This window comes from Neolamprologus brichardi, chromosome 6 (genome assembly GCF_056152115.1).
Source record: "Neolamprologus brichardi isolate AB-2024 chromosome 6, ASM5615211v1, whole genome shotgun sequence".
In the NCBI taxonomy this organism is placed as follows: domain Eukaryota; kingdom Metazoa; phylum Chordata; class Actinopteri; order Cichliformes; family Cichlidae; genus Neolamprologus; species Neolamprologus brichardi.
In genome coordinates this window covers 15077449-15093956 of record NC_142109.1, presented here as the reverse complement: position 1 = coordinate 15093956, position 16508 = coordinate 15077449, and the positions used below count along the sequence as shown (strand labels likewise).

Below are 16508 nucleotides of genomic sequence, written 5' to 3'. Positions count from 1 at the left end.
CCCTTTATTCTCAAAGCTCTGTAGTGCCTAAGCATGGATGAGGTGTTGTTGTTATATCCCAGCTCGCTGGCACATAGCAAACACTTCACCTTGTACAAAAGTACAGACAGCTTAACATAAATTATATTGCACCATCAGTATTATGAAAATACATCTTCTGTAGAAATTAACATACCTTGTTGGGAGGAATAAGATCAAAATGTTCCCATACAGAGGAGGACATCCTCCTCTTCTTAGCTGGCTCCATTCGCTCCTGACTTTCTCTCCTCACTCTCATAAACCTCCAAACTGTCTCCAAACTCTCACTAACCGCAACTCTCCATCAAACACCTACATTTTGAATGAAGTCTGAGGGGTTTATATCGCTGTCATAGCTCGCGGCAAAGTTCGAACCACTTCCTGAACCAGTCACGTGGTACAGCCGGGCAGCGAGGCTTCGGACGTCATCATTTTCAGCTCCTCCCATAAATGAAGCAAGCCTCGTTACGCGCATCGCAGAAACGCCCCCTCCATTACTCGACACAAGCTTTGAAGCCTCGATACAGAACGTCACATCACTAATAACCCCCCCCCCCCCCTTCTTTTTTTTTTTTTTAATTAAACACCTGTGTCCTTTATGCTTTACTGCTTGGTCCCTGACATCGAGACTCATCAGACCAGGAAACATTTTTTTCCAATCATCTGTTTTCCGATTTTGGTGAGCTTGTTCAATTCTACCATCACTCCTGTTCTTAGTTGACAGGATGGGAACCCAGTGTAGTTCTGCTGCTGTAGCACATTTGTCACGAGGTTCAACGTCTTGTGCATACACTAGGTGTAACAAGTGGTGATTATTTGAGTTACTGTTGCCTTGAGCTCGAAGCAGTCTGGTCATGGACACTCTATGTCCATGTGTGATTGCACATGTTTTTCCCAGCGAATTAAAAAAAAATACTATAGCTGTCAGGGATATTGTGGATTTCATGTTGGTAATTTTCAACATCATGAGATCAAAGTCTGTATGTATCCATTGTGCCTTGAACAAACAATGATCCCATTCCCCTTGATGTGTTTCTTTTATGGCTCTATAGGTCGGCCTCTGTTCAAACAAACAACAAGCATAGCTTATGAGGAGCCATAAAAGCTGGTTCATGTCTTTGATATTGTCGCCACCCCAATCGGACCCTGAACAAGTGGAAAGATGGATGGATGGATGATAAAAATAACAGCTGTGTTTTAAGGCCACAGATTTTCCCATAAGTCTAAATTCCCTTGCAAATGTAAACTCTCTTAATGAAATCAAACAAAGCCACACCTTTAAATGACAAAATGTCACACCAGCTCCTTAGAGCGAAGCAGTTCAGCTTACAGGCGATAACTTTGTTTACACACTTGGACATTTGTTTACAGTGTTTGATATGGTTTACTTTATCAAGTCCGCTTGGTTACATAAGACTCTGTGCTCTGATGTGTGTTTGACTACGTTCAGCTCTGTGTTTCTTTCTCTGTTTGACAGAGAAGGAAATAATTTTTGTGAGTCACCCAATGTTCACAGGTCTAAGTATAAGGGGTTATGAAAAACACTGAACGGGGTTTGCCTTTATCCCAATGAAAACCACTGGGAAATCATTTGTGTTTAACACTTGACATTTGACTTTGCTAGATCATTTCATTGGATCATTTGCTAGGTCATATTTGTAAGGCAGGGTGCACAAGACAGATGTATCTGGAACTGATATCAGTGAAACAAGGTTTAGTTAAACAAATAATCAGTCACCACTTGTTACAGCCAGTGTATGCACAAGACGTTGAACCTCGTGGCAAATGTGCTACAACAGCAGAACTACACTGGGTTCCATTCCTGTCAACTAAGAACAGGAGTGATGGCAGAATTGAACAAGCTCACCAAAATCGGAAAACAGATGATTGGAAAAAAAAGTTTCCTGGTCTGATGAGTCTCGATTTCTGCTGTAACATTTGGTAGGGTCAGAATTTAGTGTAGACAACATAAATGCCAAATAGCCCATCTTTGCTTGTATGAGTGGTTCAGGTTTTTGTTGGCGGTGTAATGGTGTGGGGGATATTTTCAAGACACACTTTGGGCCTAGCATTTGCCACCAACTGAGTGTCGTTTAAAGCCACAGCTTACTTGAGTACTGCTGCTTGCCATTTCTTTACTGTTATGTCCACAGTGTACCCATCTTCTGAAGGCTGCTTCGAGCATGATAAGATGCAGTGTCACAAAGATCAAATCAACTCAGACTAGTTGAACATGTTACTGAGTTCACCGTACTCAAAAGGCTTCTATAGTCACAAGATCTCAATTCATTAGCACACTTTTGGAATGTGGTGGAACGGGATATTGTCATCATGGAAGACCAGCTGGCTCATCTGCATAAACTATGTGATACTATCGCGTCAGTATGGAGCAAAATCTCTGAGGAATGTTTTCAGTACCTTGTCAAATCTGTGCCACAATAAAGTCAGGTATGAGGGAAAAAGTGGGTCCAATCTCGTATTTGCAATGTTGTAGTAAGTAAGGAATATGTTATTTATATATCACCTTTCAAGAGAAAGATCCCAACAAAATACCAGAGCGTTAAAAAAAAAGAAAAAAATAATAAGAAAAAAATAACTGTACCTAAATGAGTACAGTGAGTCTTTCTGTGTTTTGTAGGCCCAAGCAGATCACATTTTTTTGCTGTCTGCAACCCAGGATTATGGAAATAGTTCAGGAATTTGACTGAATTATCTGAGTTCACTCACATTATATCAGTTCGTGGTAGGGTATCTTATTTGGATGTGATGTCTCACCAAAGCACCGCCCAACCTTCCTAGAAAAAACTGTGTGTGTGCATGCATATGCATGGGTGTATTCAAGTAAGGAAAATATGTATGGGAAATTCCAAAGTGTACGCTCACAGGGTGTCGCTTTATGGTTGGGATTTTCTCCAGAATATTGTAGGATCTGAGTCTGAGCGGCACCCGCAATCACGCCTCGCCACCTTAAAGTCTGCTCTCTCTGCTGTTGTGTTGTCGGGCTGTGAGCTGAAACGCTACAGCCGGCTGTATGCGTCAGCAACCGTGTGTGAAAAGTGGTCAGTAAAGAGATGCTGAAAAGCATGTTCATGCAAACATCGTCGGGTCTGCCGTGATATGTTTACAATAAGACTTATGGTCCCGAACCTCTGTGCACAGCGTTTACAAATCGGGGCTGTACGAAGTCACTTTCATCTTCACGCAGGACTGTAAGCTGTCATCTGTGGGGCGTGAGCGGTGTTTGTTTTTAACATAGTTCATGGTGGAGCTGCTGACATAATGTGGATCCGAAGATCCATAACTGGCCTACCTGGGGTCGAAAGTCTCGATAAATGCACGGCGTTTCGGCGGGTACACCGGCTTCCGCGAGTGTGACGCTTATTTTGAGCGGTGAAAAAATAATATAATATAATTTTATTTTTATATTTCAAAATCACAATAATCTTCCAATTTAGAATTACAAGTTAAAAAAAAGAACTAAACACAAATAAAATACACTTCAGCTAAATACTTGTCATTTATTTTCCCAAACCACCCAGAGCCGCAGTATAAAGACAAAAGAGCCACATGAGGCTCCAGAGCCGCAGGTTGCCAACCCCTGGTCTAGTGGAATTAAGCAACATATTAGTAAGAGAAATATGGAAAAGTAGTTGTAGGCTCTATGACTAGAAACAAACAAAGTATTCCCCCTGGCAGGGAAGCTAGCCAGAGGCTGACAGAAACATGGAGATCTGATGTCAGGGCAATTAAAAAGTCCACTCAAGCATCAGCTGTGGAAGAAGAAAGGGTTAACTTCTAGGTAGAAGGCACACCCAGAGAACCAACAGGTTGTTGACAAGAAGAAATCCCTGCCTTCCTTCTAACATCAGGAGATATGTTGGGGTTAATGGGGCAAAGAATTAATGAATGGTCGTCCCAGGCTGACAATCCAGTATGTCTGCCAGAAGCTAGTTGTCTGATTGGTGGAGGAGTGAAGATCAGAGAGTCTCAGGCTGAAAACCCTCTTTTGCTACATATTAAAATGGTTAAACACGCTCAGACTCTCTTTCCCCCTCCAAACATTCAAATAGATTTTTCTGCTGATGAATAATATCAGACACGTAAAAAAACACTGTTATCAATTTCTCATCAGGATTATGAACGCATGCTTTAGAAGATGTCAAACAGGTCTGTGTCAATAAAAGATGAATAGGTGTTTTAAACAAACAGACAATGGGAGCCTATTGTCTCTCCTTCAGTGAGGAGGAAACACACTCACTGTTTTCGCAAGGAACACTGATCATCTAATCAGCATGTGTTGCTGACGTATGTTTCTAAAACCCACGTGAAATTTATCTACTGATCCACGTCCTGCTTGTAACAGTAGTTAGTTAATGTATAACTTGACTTGTCAATACCTTTCCTATTTGCTGTGGTTAAAGGGCACACAGATGTAAAATCCTTAAAATGTTGTATTAGGACCTGTATCACATTATTGCAAAAATATACAACTCAATTTGTGATTTATAGTGTGTGTGTGGGGCGGGGGTCACATGTATGAATTATTCCTTATCAACATATGACACCTACCCCTAAGGCTCTTAGACGAGGATAACTCATTAAAAAGACCTCAGCTAGCCATTACTTTTCTGTCTTTACCCTTAAGGAGAGACAGATTCTAGTTTATCACTTTCTCTTCCGGGATGGATTTGAATGCCTAAAGGGCAGAAACACAGAACAGCAGCAAAGAGGTGTGGCCACACAGCTCCAATGACAGGTAGACACAAGGAGGAGCTACATTACCTGTGCAGAGCTGGCGGCCAGTGCACAGGGAACAGTACACCTGTTGTACTTTCCAGGCTCTAGCTTTTTTTTTTGTTTGTTTATTTTTTTCGCTCTGTTTCCTTGTGTCTCTTTCTTTCCTCGCCTTTTTTTGATTTTAGTCTAATAGCAAAGCCTCATGATGGATCCCAAGGAGGGCGGCGGAAGTGAGAAGGAAAAGGAAAAGGAGAAAGTGATTAAAAGGAGGAACCGGCCTGTGTTCCTGCGTTACCTGGAGAGGAGAAAGACGGACACAATCGTAGCTGATGACACGGACAAAGGTGACATCAACCTGGGGACGCTGGTGAGGAGGAGTCAGTCTGACAAGACAGAGTACAGCGCCAAACTTAAAGGTACAGCAACTAATGATGTCCCTCAGGGATCAAAACTATGGCAACAACTTATACGCGCAACTGTCCTTCTGAAAAGTCTCTGCATTTCAAACATGGTGATAAAATGCTGTGTGGGAGAAGTTCAGACAAATAGATCTGAATGTAGACGGGCTGTAGGAGCAGCATTGATGGCTTTCGGGCAAACAGTGATCACACACACACACACACATACGCACACACAAAAGTGTGGGCCGCTCTGCACCCTGAACCTGTTGTGGTAATATGTGTTGAGCAGGCGATACTCCCACAGGGATGAAGCCACATATGCAAAGTGTGCTCCAAACTCAGGCACAGAGGAGTGGCTTAAAATTGTTCCAGGCCAGCTTGTAAACAAGGCCAGTGTTGTGCGATGGGGGGACTTTGGATCTTCTTTTTTTTTAATTTAAAATGTTGGGTCTTAGTTTTGATCACAGTGGCCGTAGCATTTAAACCAAAAACCATGGGAGGCATAAGCCAGCTGAAATAGGAAATGAGCTGTGAGAAACAATTGTCAATTCAGCTGTGCGTTGCCTCATTACTACTGCTGACACAGTCTTTTCATTCTAACACATAGTAGTAAGTAAAACTGGATTCCCCTGTCCTTAAAGTGCAGTCAGTGCCTGGGAATGCTCCCTGCCGATGACATCAATCATCAGCAGGGGGTTGATATGAAAGATTAGGTAAGTATGTAGGCTTTCCTGTGCCACTTGTTCTTTGTCTTCTTATTCATTGAACAATGCTCATCACATGACAACATGACTGCACCGTGGTTCAAATAACTGTGTCTAATAGTGCAGTCTAACCTTGTTGGTGTTTTGTGGATAACAACACCTTTCACACACACACACTTTTGTCTTTTCAGAAGATGCTAAGTTTATATGGGACATAACCACTCTTCATCCCTTTGTACTTTCTACTTTCAGAATCAACCTGCATCATGGCAGGCTGAGTTGTACAAAAAACACTGTGATGTTTTGAGTAAACTATTTACCCGCGCCTTTTGACTTTACCCTCAGGGAAACCAGCAGCATTACATATTTACACCAATGCAAATATTGACAGAACGATGACTTCACTGAAAGAGGAAACATATGAGTTGCTGCTAGAAAGTCTCTTCTCATATGCTTGCCAGACAGGTTGGTCAAGCCATAGAGCCATGGCAACAATGACATCAATATGTCTAATTATTTACCGCAACTAAATAAAATACTTCCAACAATGATTTACCAGCAAAAAACGCCACAGGACAGTAATGGAACAGATAAAACTACCTATTTGTTTGTAGTTTCTGAAGTCATTCTCGCCTGTTTTCTAACTTTCAAATAGCTTCAGGCATTTAAAAAACAATTTAATTTATTGTGTCCAAAGTATTTCTCCTTCCCACTGATTGCCACAGGGGCCTGTGCTATGCGGATAAGTCTGTCATGTCATTTTTCTTGATGGTGATACGTGATACACTGTGGCCTTCATTCTTTCCTGTCCACTCTGTTGGATCCCTTTCACTGGACTGAGCAGTTAAAAACACCCTGTATTTGCTTTCATGAGAACTCCGATCCTAGTAACCATACCTCACCAAACATAATGCCGGCAGAAGGATAAGTTGAAATGTCCCGCCTATTCTTGATCCATGTTTTTTTTTTTTAAACTCTGTGGAGGGAACCTTTCAAGGTCAAGTTTGAATGAGACAGACGATGTGTTCAGTTCAAAGCACTGGAAAGGAACCGGGATTACTCATCCATTTTAACTCATTAAAACTTTTTACAGTGACAGGAAAATATCTATTTATGACTATAATATATATAAATGCTATATTGTATATGCTATACCATGTAATAACCAGGTGAGGTGGCTTCAGTATAGTTACTGTGCAAGTAGAGCCTTCACAAAGACAACCACATTTCAACCACATGTTAAAATATAGTAAAATACTATAAAATACTTAAAGTATTTTAGGAAGGAAGAACATTGTATTCCAATTAATTATATTCCTTCAGTGACTCTTATGTCACTAAAGGAATATAACTGAAGGAATTGTGTGAAGCTCTTGTTGAATTGGCAAAAAAAAAATCAGTCAAATAAATCATGACTAACCACTGCAGATTCGTTTTACAGTTTCACAAGGCTGGGAAGCAAGGTGAAACTGTACGCGGCGATGCAAGCAGATCTCTGGAGTCACTCACCGATGCTAAACACTGCTCCCATTCATAAGAGAGCAAGTACCGACCAGAAACACAAGATGCATTCTGCGTAGCTTCAATAAAGGGCATCTGTTTCGTCATCTTCAGTCTGCACCAGCAGGCAATGGCCATGTCACTCAAGCTGCTGATATATAGATGTAGTCATCTTTTGCAAATGGTTCCTTGGATGCCCCCCCCCCCCCAAAATACAAGAAGCTCTTGGTAATATTTGTACACTAAGATGAACTTCAACTTTTTAGAGTTTGCAGTGTTTACTCTTGTGTGTATAATGCGTAACCTGAGGCTGACTGAATACATTTGTTTAAATGTGCATGCGTGAGTGTGTGTGTGTTTGTTCGTCAAAACATGTGAATCAGTGCTGATGTGTGTCTTGGTGTATTTGTAGGTGTGTACTCATAACCATCCCCCCCCCCCCCACCCCCCCCCCCCACCCCCCCACACACACACACACACGCACGCACGCACGCAGCAGATGGAATGCCTGAGCACGCTGTAGGATTACATCAGTGGCACGATTAGTTTTGCAACCTGACACAGGTCTTGCAGCCTTCTGTCTCCCCCCCCCCCTTTTCATCGTGCTCTCGCAGCAGAGGAAGAAGCAGTGTGTGGTGTCGATTAGGCAGCAAGGAAGCATCCCTCTTCCCTGAGCAGACACTCCTGCCTGCCATGCAAAGCACAGAGCAGCCACAGACTGATTAGGCAGCAGAGCAGTTAAAAAAAAGGAGAAGTCAGCCTGACTGGCATGTTAAGTGAAGTCTCTTGGCATTCAAGTCAAAATAATTAGATCACTGTGAAATAAAGAATGCTGCTTAGGCATCAAGAGGATGTGTTACAGTTTTTTCAAAGCATCGCTCAGCTTATGGCGCCAGGGTATTTACCCAGATTTTAGAAAATGTCACATAGATGGCTTAAAATGGTAGAAAACATATAAAATTAGCTAATTAATGTTGTATAATCTGTGTGACTCATTAGGACAGATGTTACGATTGTGATGTCAAATAAAAATCTTTCGAAATTTTAACGTTTGACTGTCTTTTACTTTTAGAGAAAATGACGCCACGTGGTCTGTCCCCAATCCCATCTCCGGCCATTGACCCAGAGGAGTTGCGTGCGAGGAAGATGAAGCGCAGGGCAAAAGTCATTCAGGAACTTGTTCAGACTGAAAAGGACTTCCTCACTGACCTGGAGCTGTGCATCAGAGAAGTGGTGCAGCCTCTGCGAAATCTCATGGTAGGTGCTTTTCACGATCCTCACAGAAATCTCTTGTAACCTTACCGCTGACAGATATCCATATACGCTCATTGGCCGTTTTGTTAGGTACACCTGTTTAAGTCCTTGCTCAGGCATATAGCTAATCAGCCAATCAAATGGCAGGAATTCAGTGTGTTTAGACATGAGATATGGAGAATCAGAATAGAGAAGAAAAGTGATTTAAGAGACTTTGATTGTGGCATGGTTGTTGGTGCCAGTAGCAGGCCTGGTCTGAGTAATTCAAAAACTGCTGATCTATTGGGATTTCCCCACATAACCATCTCTAGGGTTAACTTAGACTTGTCCCCAAAACAAAATATTTTCAGTGAACAGCAGTTTTGAGTAAATAACATGGCCAGAGAATGGCCAGTCTGCTCTCAGCTGACTGGAACGCGTCGATAACTCACATAACCACTCATTACAACCAAGAAGAGCATCTCTGAATGCACAGCGTATTCAACCTTAGAGCAAATGGGCTGCAGCATCAGAAGACCACACTGGGTGTCAACTAAAACAATTTTCAATAGACGAAATGAGTGTCAATTTCTGCTGCGATATTCGGATGATAGAGTAAGAATTAGGTGTAAATAACATGAAAGCATGGATATATCCTGCATTGTTTCAGTGGTTCAGGTTGGTGGTTGTAATATCAGTGTGGGGGAAATACTTTGGCTCACTTTGGGCTCCTTACTACCAATTGAGCATTATTTAAACACCACAACCTACCTCAGTGTCTACCAATTTATGACAACAGTGCACCCATCTTATGATCATGTCATTATGAATGTTTCCAGCACCTTGTAGAATCTACGCCAAAAAGAATAAAACACATTATTAAGGCTAAAGGGGATATTAGCAAGGTACACCAAAAACCCCGTCTGGTGAGTGTATGCAACAACAACAATGAAAATCAGTGCCAACGTAAACCTCAGTTCAAATTCTTAAACTATACGCTGAGCATTTGATAGAAGGTCATGAATCTCTGGTTAAATGTTGAAACAAAGCAAAGCCTGGTCATTTAAATACCATCAACCTTTGGTTTAACAATACTCAGTTTAACTGACATGTGGGTAGAAAATGCACTTGTACATTTTGAGTCTGCTGGGTTGCAGGTTGTGGATGTGGATCGACTGTTCACCAACATGGAGACGGTGTGTGAGGTCTCTGCAGCACTCCTGCACAGACTGCACGAGGCCATGGCTGACCCTGATCCAGAAGCCGTTGTCATAGGTAACGCTAGTCTAGTTCCTGAGTGACTGACAAGCTGTCTGACTGAAGCAGTTTTGTCTTTGGTGATTGTTGCTGGTCACATCAGTAGTAAATGAAACATGTTGTCTCCCATTTTAATTTAAAGGAGACGTATTTATCCAGGCAAAGGCAGCTTTAGAAGATGTATATAAGATTTACTGTTACCATCATGATGAGGCTAACGCGTCCCTCAAATCCTATGAGAAAGATGAAGAAATCAAGCAACATTTTACCACATGTGTATTAGCACTGAAGTAAGTTGAGCCACTTTCTCTAAATGATTTTAACCTTTATTATTTTTTTATGTTTATTATTATGTATTCAAAAATTATCTTTTTCTGTTTGTAATCTTCTTTCTTTTCCTTTCAGGAAAATCTATGATAAAGAGTAAGTGTAGTTACTGGCAACATTTTTGTACTATGTATTTTTTTGTCATTACTTTAGCTTTGATAGCTGAATATTGGCTATTATGCTCATTTGCACAGAGGGAAACCTAATTTGTTGGATATGGGTTCACTGCTCATCAAACCCGTTCAGAGGATCATGAAGTACCCATTGCTTCTTGGGGAGCTGTGGCACGCCACGCCTGAAGACCACACTGACCATCAGCCGACGCAGGAGGCATTCACAGCTGCCAAGATCATCAATATTAACATCAATGAATTTAAAAGACGCAAGGACATAGGTGAGATTTCATTTACACTGACATACGTGAGGCAATTTTTATTCATAATGTCTATTTGTAAAAATGCATCTATATGAACGGCTTTAGCAAAATTGCAAATTTATTTTGTGTATGTGTGTGTTTTATACGCGATCCATGCCAAATCTGATCAGACCTGTTCCCCGGCTTTTTGTTGATTCTCAGTTATGAAGTACAAAAGGTTGGAGGATGACGGCACACTGAGGGGAAAATTAAACAAGTTTAACATCCACTCCATCAGGAAGAAGGGAGACAGGTTTGCCGGTTATCTCAAAATCCTCGCGGGTGCTGATACACAGGTAAAACAAAGTGACGGCAAACTTTTTCCAGTTCATTCTCCACTCTTTATAGCTAATATGAGCTATACAGAGGAATAATTGGCTATTAGTATGTTTATGTGTAAAAGATGTGTTATTTCCGTAGGTGAGAGATGAAGTGTTTGACAGAGAGGAGAAGCTTTTCAGGAGTCTAGAGAAAGCTGCGAGGCAACTGGTCAAAAACGTTCAATGTTACCTGCAGTACACTCAGGTAAGTACATGTTTGACCATTTTCTTTTACAAAATATGCATAATATATAATTTGGCTTATTTTAAGGTTTGTTTTTCCATGTTTCCTGCAGGAGATGGTGTCTGTAGCTGTTCAGAGTGTGCAGGATGTGAAGAACATAGTCAAGGATTCAAACAAAAATGATGGCAATGGTTTGGTCCACGACAATGGCTATGATCCCTATAAGGTCTTTGTAAGTGTCCTTCAGTGCAAAAATGTTTCCAGTTTGCTTTTATATTTGTATCACTGCATGATATTCTGTGCCGGTGTCAAAGTACACTCTTCATCTCCACTTTGAGAAAACTGCTGGGCCTCAAAGATGCATCATAGAAAAAGATTTTGCAAAAAGATCTCTTTTTATTTTTAAGGAGATGCTCACAAAACAAAACTGTTTATATGTACAAATTAAATAAGTATGCTATGAGCTACACAAACTAATCTTCATTTCTTTCCTTTTGCCATGTTTTTTCCTTCCAGAGAGACAATTTGGAGCACTTGGTGCTCACCCCCCTCTCCTCTCTGCACGGCATGTTCACAGCCCCTCAGAAGCTCATCCAAAAACGCTATGACAAATTGCTAGATTACTGCAGTCGCCTGGAGCGCTCTTCCTCTTTTTCATCCTCTTCTTCCACCACTTCTTCCTCTCTTTCACCGGCATCAGAAGACCCACCAGGTCCAGCCAAGAGGGACTACGAAGCTCTCAATGCTTTGCTAGTGGAAGAACTGCAGAGGTTCAACACAGCTGCATACACTATCCTGACTAACAGTGTGGTGTTTCTAGTGGCGCTACTTAGAGGGCTGATGAATAATGCACTGATGGGTGCTCCATCAGTGCACCAGCTACCAGTAAGGATACATCTACAAATATCCCATTTGGAAGACTTTAAAGGTTTTTTTTTAATTAAGAAAAAAAAACAATAAAGCTAACTTGTGTTATGTTTGCCTTTTCAGCCTCCGCTGTCAAACATTGCTGAGGTCCAGAACAGCATCATGGATGAGCTGAATAATCTGACTTTTGTCAAGGACAATGCACAGAAGTTAATGGAGCGAAAAGTCAGCTTTGAAAAACGAGACAGGAAAACTGCGGTAAGAAAGCTGAACAGACTAATCTCACCTTTACGTAAAGCCTCAAGTGTGTGATTTTAAAACCTCTGGTCTGAGGATTTTTCCATTCGTCACTGATCACAGGTTAAAACAAATGTGCCACATAGTCTTCAGTTTTGAGAAAATTCAAAAAGACCGTTGTTTTTCCAAACTCTGACAAAATCAGTCGCAAGGCATAAATGCTCAGTTGTACGCATCACAGATCCCAGGCTATGATAAAGTTAAGTACTTGATTCAGGAGACAGGCATCAGTCTCATTTGCAGGATTGTGCAAAAGTGTTGAGCCAACCATTATTTCTCTATAATTTGCTTCAGTGGACCAGACTTTCTTCTTTTTAAAGTGCTCTTGAGCAAAAGTTCTCCAGGCTTCTTACGGTCTTTCAAAGTTTTTCTTTGCATATTGGCTGCTTTTTCCCTTTTCCCTGCTATTTCAATTTCAGTGTAGCTCTTGTACCTGATCTTTTATTCTTTGCATGTTTACTCAGCAAAGACTGAACTTTGTGTCATTCAAGCATAAAAAACAAAACTAGTAAAAGGATGCACCAGCGTTTTGTCTGTTACCAGATTTAAATGTTATGTTTTGGCACTTTTTTATTAGAAGCCTTTCACAAAAACACATCATTAGTTCCCATTTCTTGAGCTAACTCTATGAAATTGTCAAATGTATCACAGTTTTACAGGCATAAAATGGTATCTTTGCACCAACAAGGTGATTTCCAAAAACTATTAGCCCAAAACTTGGCATATCTTGGGATGGTGTGCACTGTATCCCCAAAAACTTGAGGAAAATTAAACAAATAGAATACAATAGAAGAAGTGACAGGACTAAAAAACTAAGTCAGTGAAGGTCATGTCCTTAAGAAATGGATGCCAGGAAGCCATTCTTACAGAAGGGAAACAGGGAAAAAGGCTGAGGTATGCTGAATTACATAAGAATTGGGCTGAAAATCAGTAACAATTAGTCTTATTGGGGGAAGCATCCAAATTTTACATTTTTGGTTCAAAGCGTCAATACGTACAGAGGAGGTCACTGTGGAGGCTCAAGACTTTTGCACAGTACTGTATATTGGCATGCTCATTGGTCTGCATACGCATATACACTAAAACATCTGCACCTATATTAGAAGGCTCTTTTTCTTGAGCACGTGAATAGATGTGTTTGAAAGTCCGAGCTCCAGGATCATATTACCATTCACCCTCCCTAGATTACCCTTGTGTACTGTTACCTAACACTCCTACGTAAACCTGCACACCACATACCCGCTTCAAATATTTACGGCAACACTTCTTTGTGTTGTGCTGTCCTTCAGGTGCCGGAGGTGCAGCATCAGACCGAGGAACAGCGTGCCTGGCTGCTGGCAGAATACCCAGTGAACCGACTGTACCAGCTGAAGAGGAAGTGCAATGGCTGCCAGGAGCAGGACCTGAGCCTGCTGGAGGGAGAGCTGGTAGCTCTGATTGAGGACACAGATCCGATGGGCAGCAGCAGCCGCTGGCTGGTACACACTGGAGGCAAGTGTGTGCGCGCGTGTAGTACTGTTAGTAAGACACACACCGTGGATTAAGTTATCACACTGGATCATCTGCAAGTATGGGTGCCACAGGTTTTATCTAATGCATTTTTCTTTGTGAAAACACTCACACCAAACTTTACTTTCTGGCCTTGATAAGTCAGCAGATGAGAAGTTGTCCCAGGAGCTCCTGTGATGTCATGGTTGCTGGTTGCCTCTGGAGATTGTTGCCTCACAACAATGCCGGCTCCATAGCTTGTCTCTATCTCTGCTTTGCGTCTCATAGAGGCACCTGAGATCCCAGCATCTTGCTTGGAACAAACTGCTGTACGCAGTTGTATGCAGTGTTACTTAGAGTACAAAGACTTTTCCCCCGGGGATTCACAGACAAGGATGAAGAGATATCACTGGTGCTCATCTTTGTACTCTGAAATAACAAGTTCTTTTTTAAGAACACTAGAAAAAAATAGTGTGTATGTTTCTTGGCGTAAAGTACATTCTTCACAGGCTTGTCTTTTCCTCTGGGATAACAAGCATTCCCAGGAAGTTGTTGTTCTTCCTTCTGTTGATATCAACACTATGAATATGCGGGCCTCATATTTACACACTCTTCAGTAACTCACTGGAACTGGATTCGAGACTTGTGTAAGCAAGTGCTCTGTGGCCTCTGGATGAAGCCCCTTAACATTAGACAGGCACTCACTGTCATACAGCTCTAAGATTGCTGCTTTCATCCCATTGTGATTTGAATGGATTATTTTCTTGTGCCATTTAAAAAAATATGAATGAATGACATCCATAATAATCTGCAGGGCTACATATAAAGAGAGATTAAGCTTTTTTTTTTTTTTTTTTATAAAGCTTAATTAAAAAAAAAAAAAAAGAAGCTTAATTTTAGTGAATAAACCCTTTAAAATGTACTCAAAGGTCAGGACGCCTGACAAACTATCTCTGTGTCCCTTGTCAGGTATGCAAGGCTATGTCTACTCCACCTTCCTGAAGCAGTACAACCCTCTGAGGGACTCGCAGCGGGCAGGCCAGATGGCCAAAGAGCAGCCCCAGCAGCAGCCACCTGCCACGGTGGATGAGGACTTTGATGACCTGAGTCTGTTCGTGTCAGGAAGCGGCAGCAGCAGCCTGCGCAGCTTCAAGCTCAGCACCACTGACAGTTGCTCAATTCTCTCGGGCCTGCAGGGGGAGCTGGAGAGCACTGAGGACACGGAGGACACAGTGGACTCAGAGGCTCAGCAGGTGTGTGTGGTGGTCTGCCAGCTGATCAGTACTGCTCTCACAGTGTCATATTAACATATCGCACTACTTAGCTCCATAGAGGATAACCTAACAGTTAAGGTCAGAGTAGCTGTATACACTGAGGTTAGAGAAAAAAAAAAAGAGACTGAAATTCAAGGTCAGAAATGAAACAACAACAACAAACAAAAAAAAAAACAACACACACACACACACACACACACACATCACATAGACCTTAAAAAACTGATTAAAAAAAAAACATAATAAAAAAAAAACCCCACAAAGGCTCAGCCCATAATAACTTTAATGGTTTACCCGAGCCACAGCTGTGAATTATGGGTTATTGCAGCGCGTAGGTAAACGAGGACCGCAGGTATATAGACTCAATCAGCAGAAGATGAGTCACTCTAAAACCACGTTTAATGGCTTCACCCTGTCTGCTGACATTAAATTTAATTGTTTTTAATAGCATTACATGGTAAGATTGCTGTCACTCAGCAGCACTCGTAGGGTTCATCCTTGGGGCCTTTGACTGAAATACATCTCTGATCCTCATCGAGTTAAAGGTCTTGAAATACATAAAATATTATAAATAAAAACTGACATAGGTTAATGGATCGCAGCGAGTGAGAATCAGTATTGGTGTTACTGCTGTGTTTTGCCAGGAAGCTTAACACTGCCACCTTTTGGATTAACAGGAGTGCATACAAATTCCTTCATGATGCCTTTTGTTTTAGGTTTTTGGAGTGAATCTTAACTTTTTGCTTTTAACACATTTTAAAAGCAATAATTGCGTCTGCCTTTGCTCACACCTAAACTGGGTCTGTTTCCACAGTATTACGCCGTGTATGCATTTCAAGCCCGATGCGAACAGGAACTGACCCTGCAGGAGCACCAGCACGTTCGCATCCTTCAATTCTGTGACCTGGGAGGTAACAAGGAGTGGTGGTTGGCTGAGGCTAACGGACAAAAAGGATACGTCCCGGCCAACTACCTCGGCAGGATGTCCTACGCCTAAAAAACCCAATTCTGAGCATCAGTTTACCGTTTTAACAAAATGTAATTGAACCAAGCTACATTTCTGCTTGGCGAGCATCCCAACAGATGTTATTATCATACCATAGTGTTGATGTTGAACCTGCTTGGCCTTCAGAAGATAACAAGAGAGCTCACTAATGGAGCTTGACCAGTGATCTGTGATGAATGTGGATAATTATAAAAGCACAGGGCACTGTGCTGAGCACTTTTTATACTTCAGTGTTGTCGAGTTCATATGAATAATGAAGTGATTTATTAACGAAGTAAATTTTTATATATAAAAATATATGAAGTGATTTATAGATAGAGTATATGTTTTATGTGAAATGATTTATATGAAGTTTTATTCACCGTTTGCCCTGAAATGAAGAAATACGTTCAAAGTCGTTGATAACGTTATGAATAAAAACGGCCTCTGTGGTTATTGCTGTTCTGGTTTATTCTCCAGTCTCTGTTTCTCCCAATAAAA

At 41.4% G+C, this 16508-nt stretch overlaps 1 protein-coding gene across 1 annotated transcript; it reads left to right on the top strand.

The window, feature by feature from the left end:
- The first annotated feature begins 4813 nt into the window (after positions 1 to 4813).
- On the top strand, positions 4814 to 16474 carry arhgef38 (Rho guanine nucleotide exchange factor 38). Its single transcript, XM_035906221.2, has 14 exons — positions 4814 to 5171; positions 8433 to 8617; positions 9751 to 9868; positions 9993 to 10140; positions 10256 to 10273; positions 10372 to 10571; positions 10755 to 10888; positions 11013 to 11117; positions 11209 to 11328; positions 11613 to 11981; positions 12087 to 12221; positions 13550 to 13751; positions 14718 to 15001; positions 15837 to 16474. Exons 1-14 carry the CDS (start codon positions 4958 to 4960, stop codon positions 16017 to 16019), a joined length of 2415 nt encoding a protein of 804 aa, XP_035762114.2. The 5' UTR covers positions 4814 to 4957; the 3' UTR covers positions 16020 to 16474.
- Positions 16475 to 16508: the final 34 nt, after the last annotated feature.

Coding starts and splice junctions, on each gene's coding strand:
- arhgef38 (XM_035906221.2), top strand. CDS start 4,958: ATGATGGATCCCAAGGAGGGCGGCGGAAGTGAGAAGGAAAAGGAAAAG. Junction 8,618..9,750: donor AGCCTCTGCGAAATCTCATG/GTAGGTGCTTTT, acceptor GCTGGGTTGCAG/GTTGTGGATGTGGATCGACT. Junction 11,118..11,208: donor GTTACCTGCAGTACACTCAG/GTAAGTACATGT, acceptor TGTTTCCTGCAG/GAGATGGTGTCTGTAGCTGT.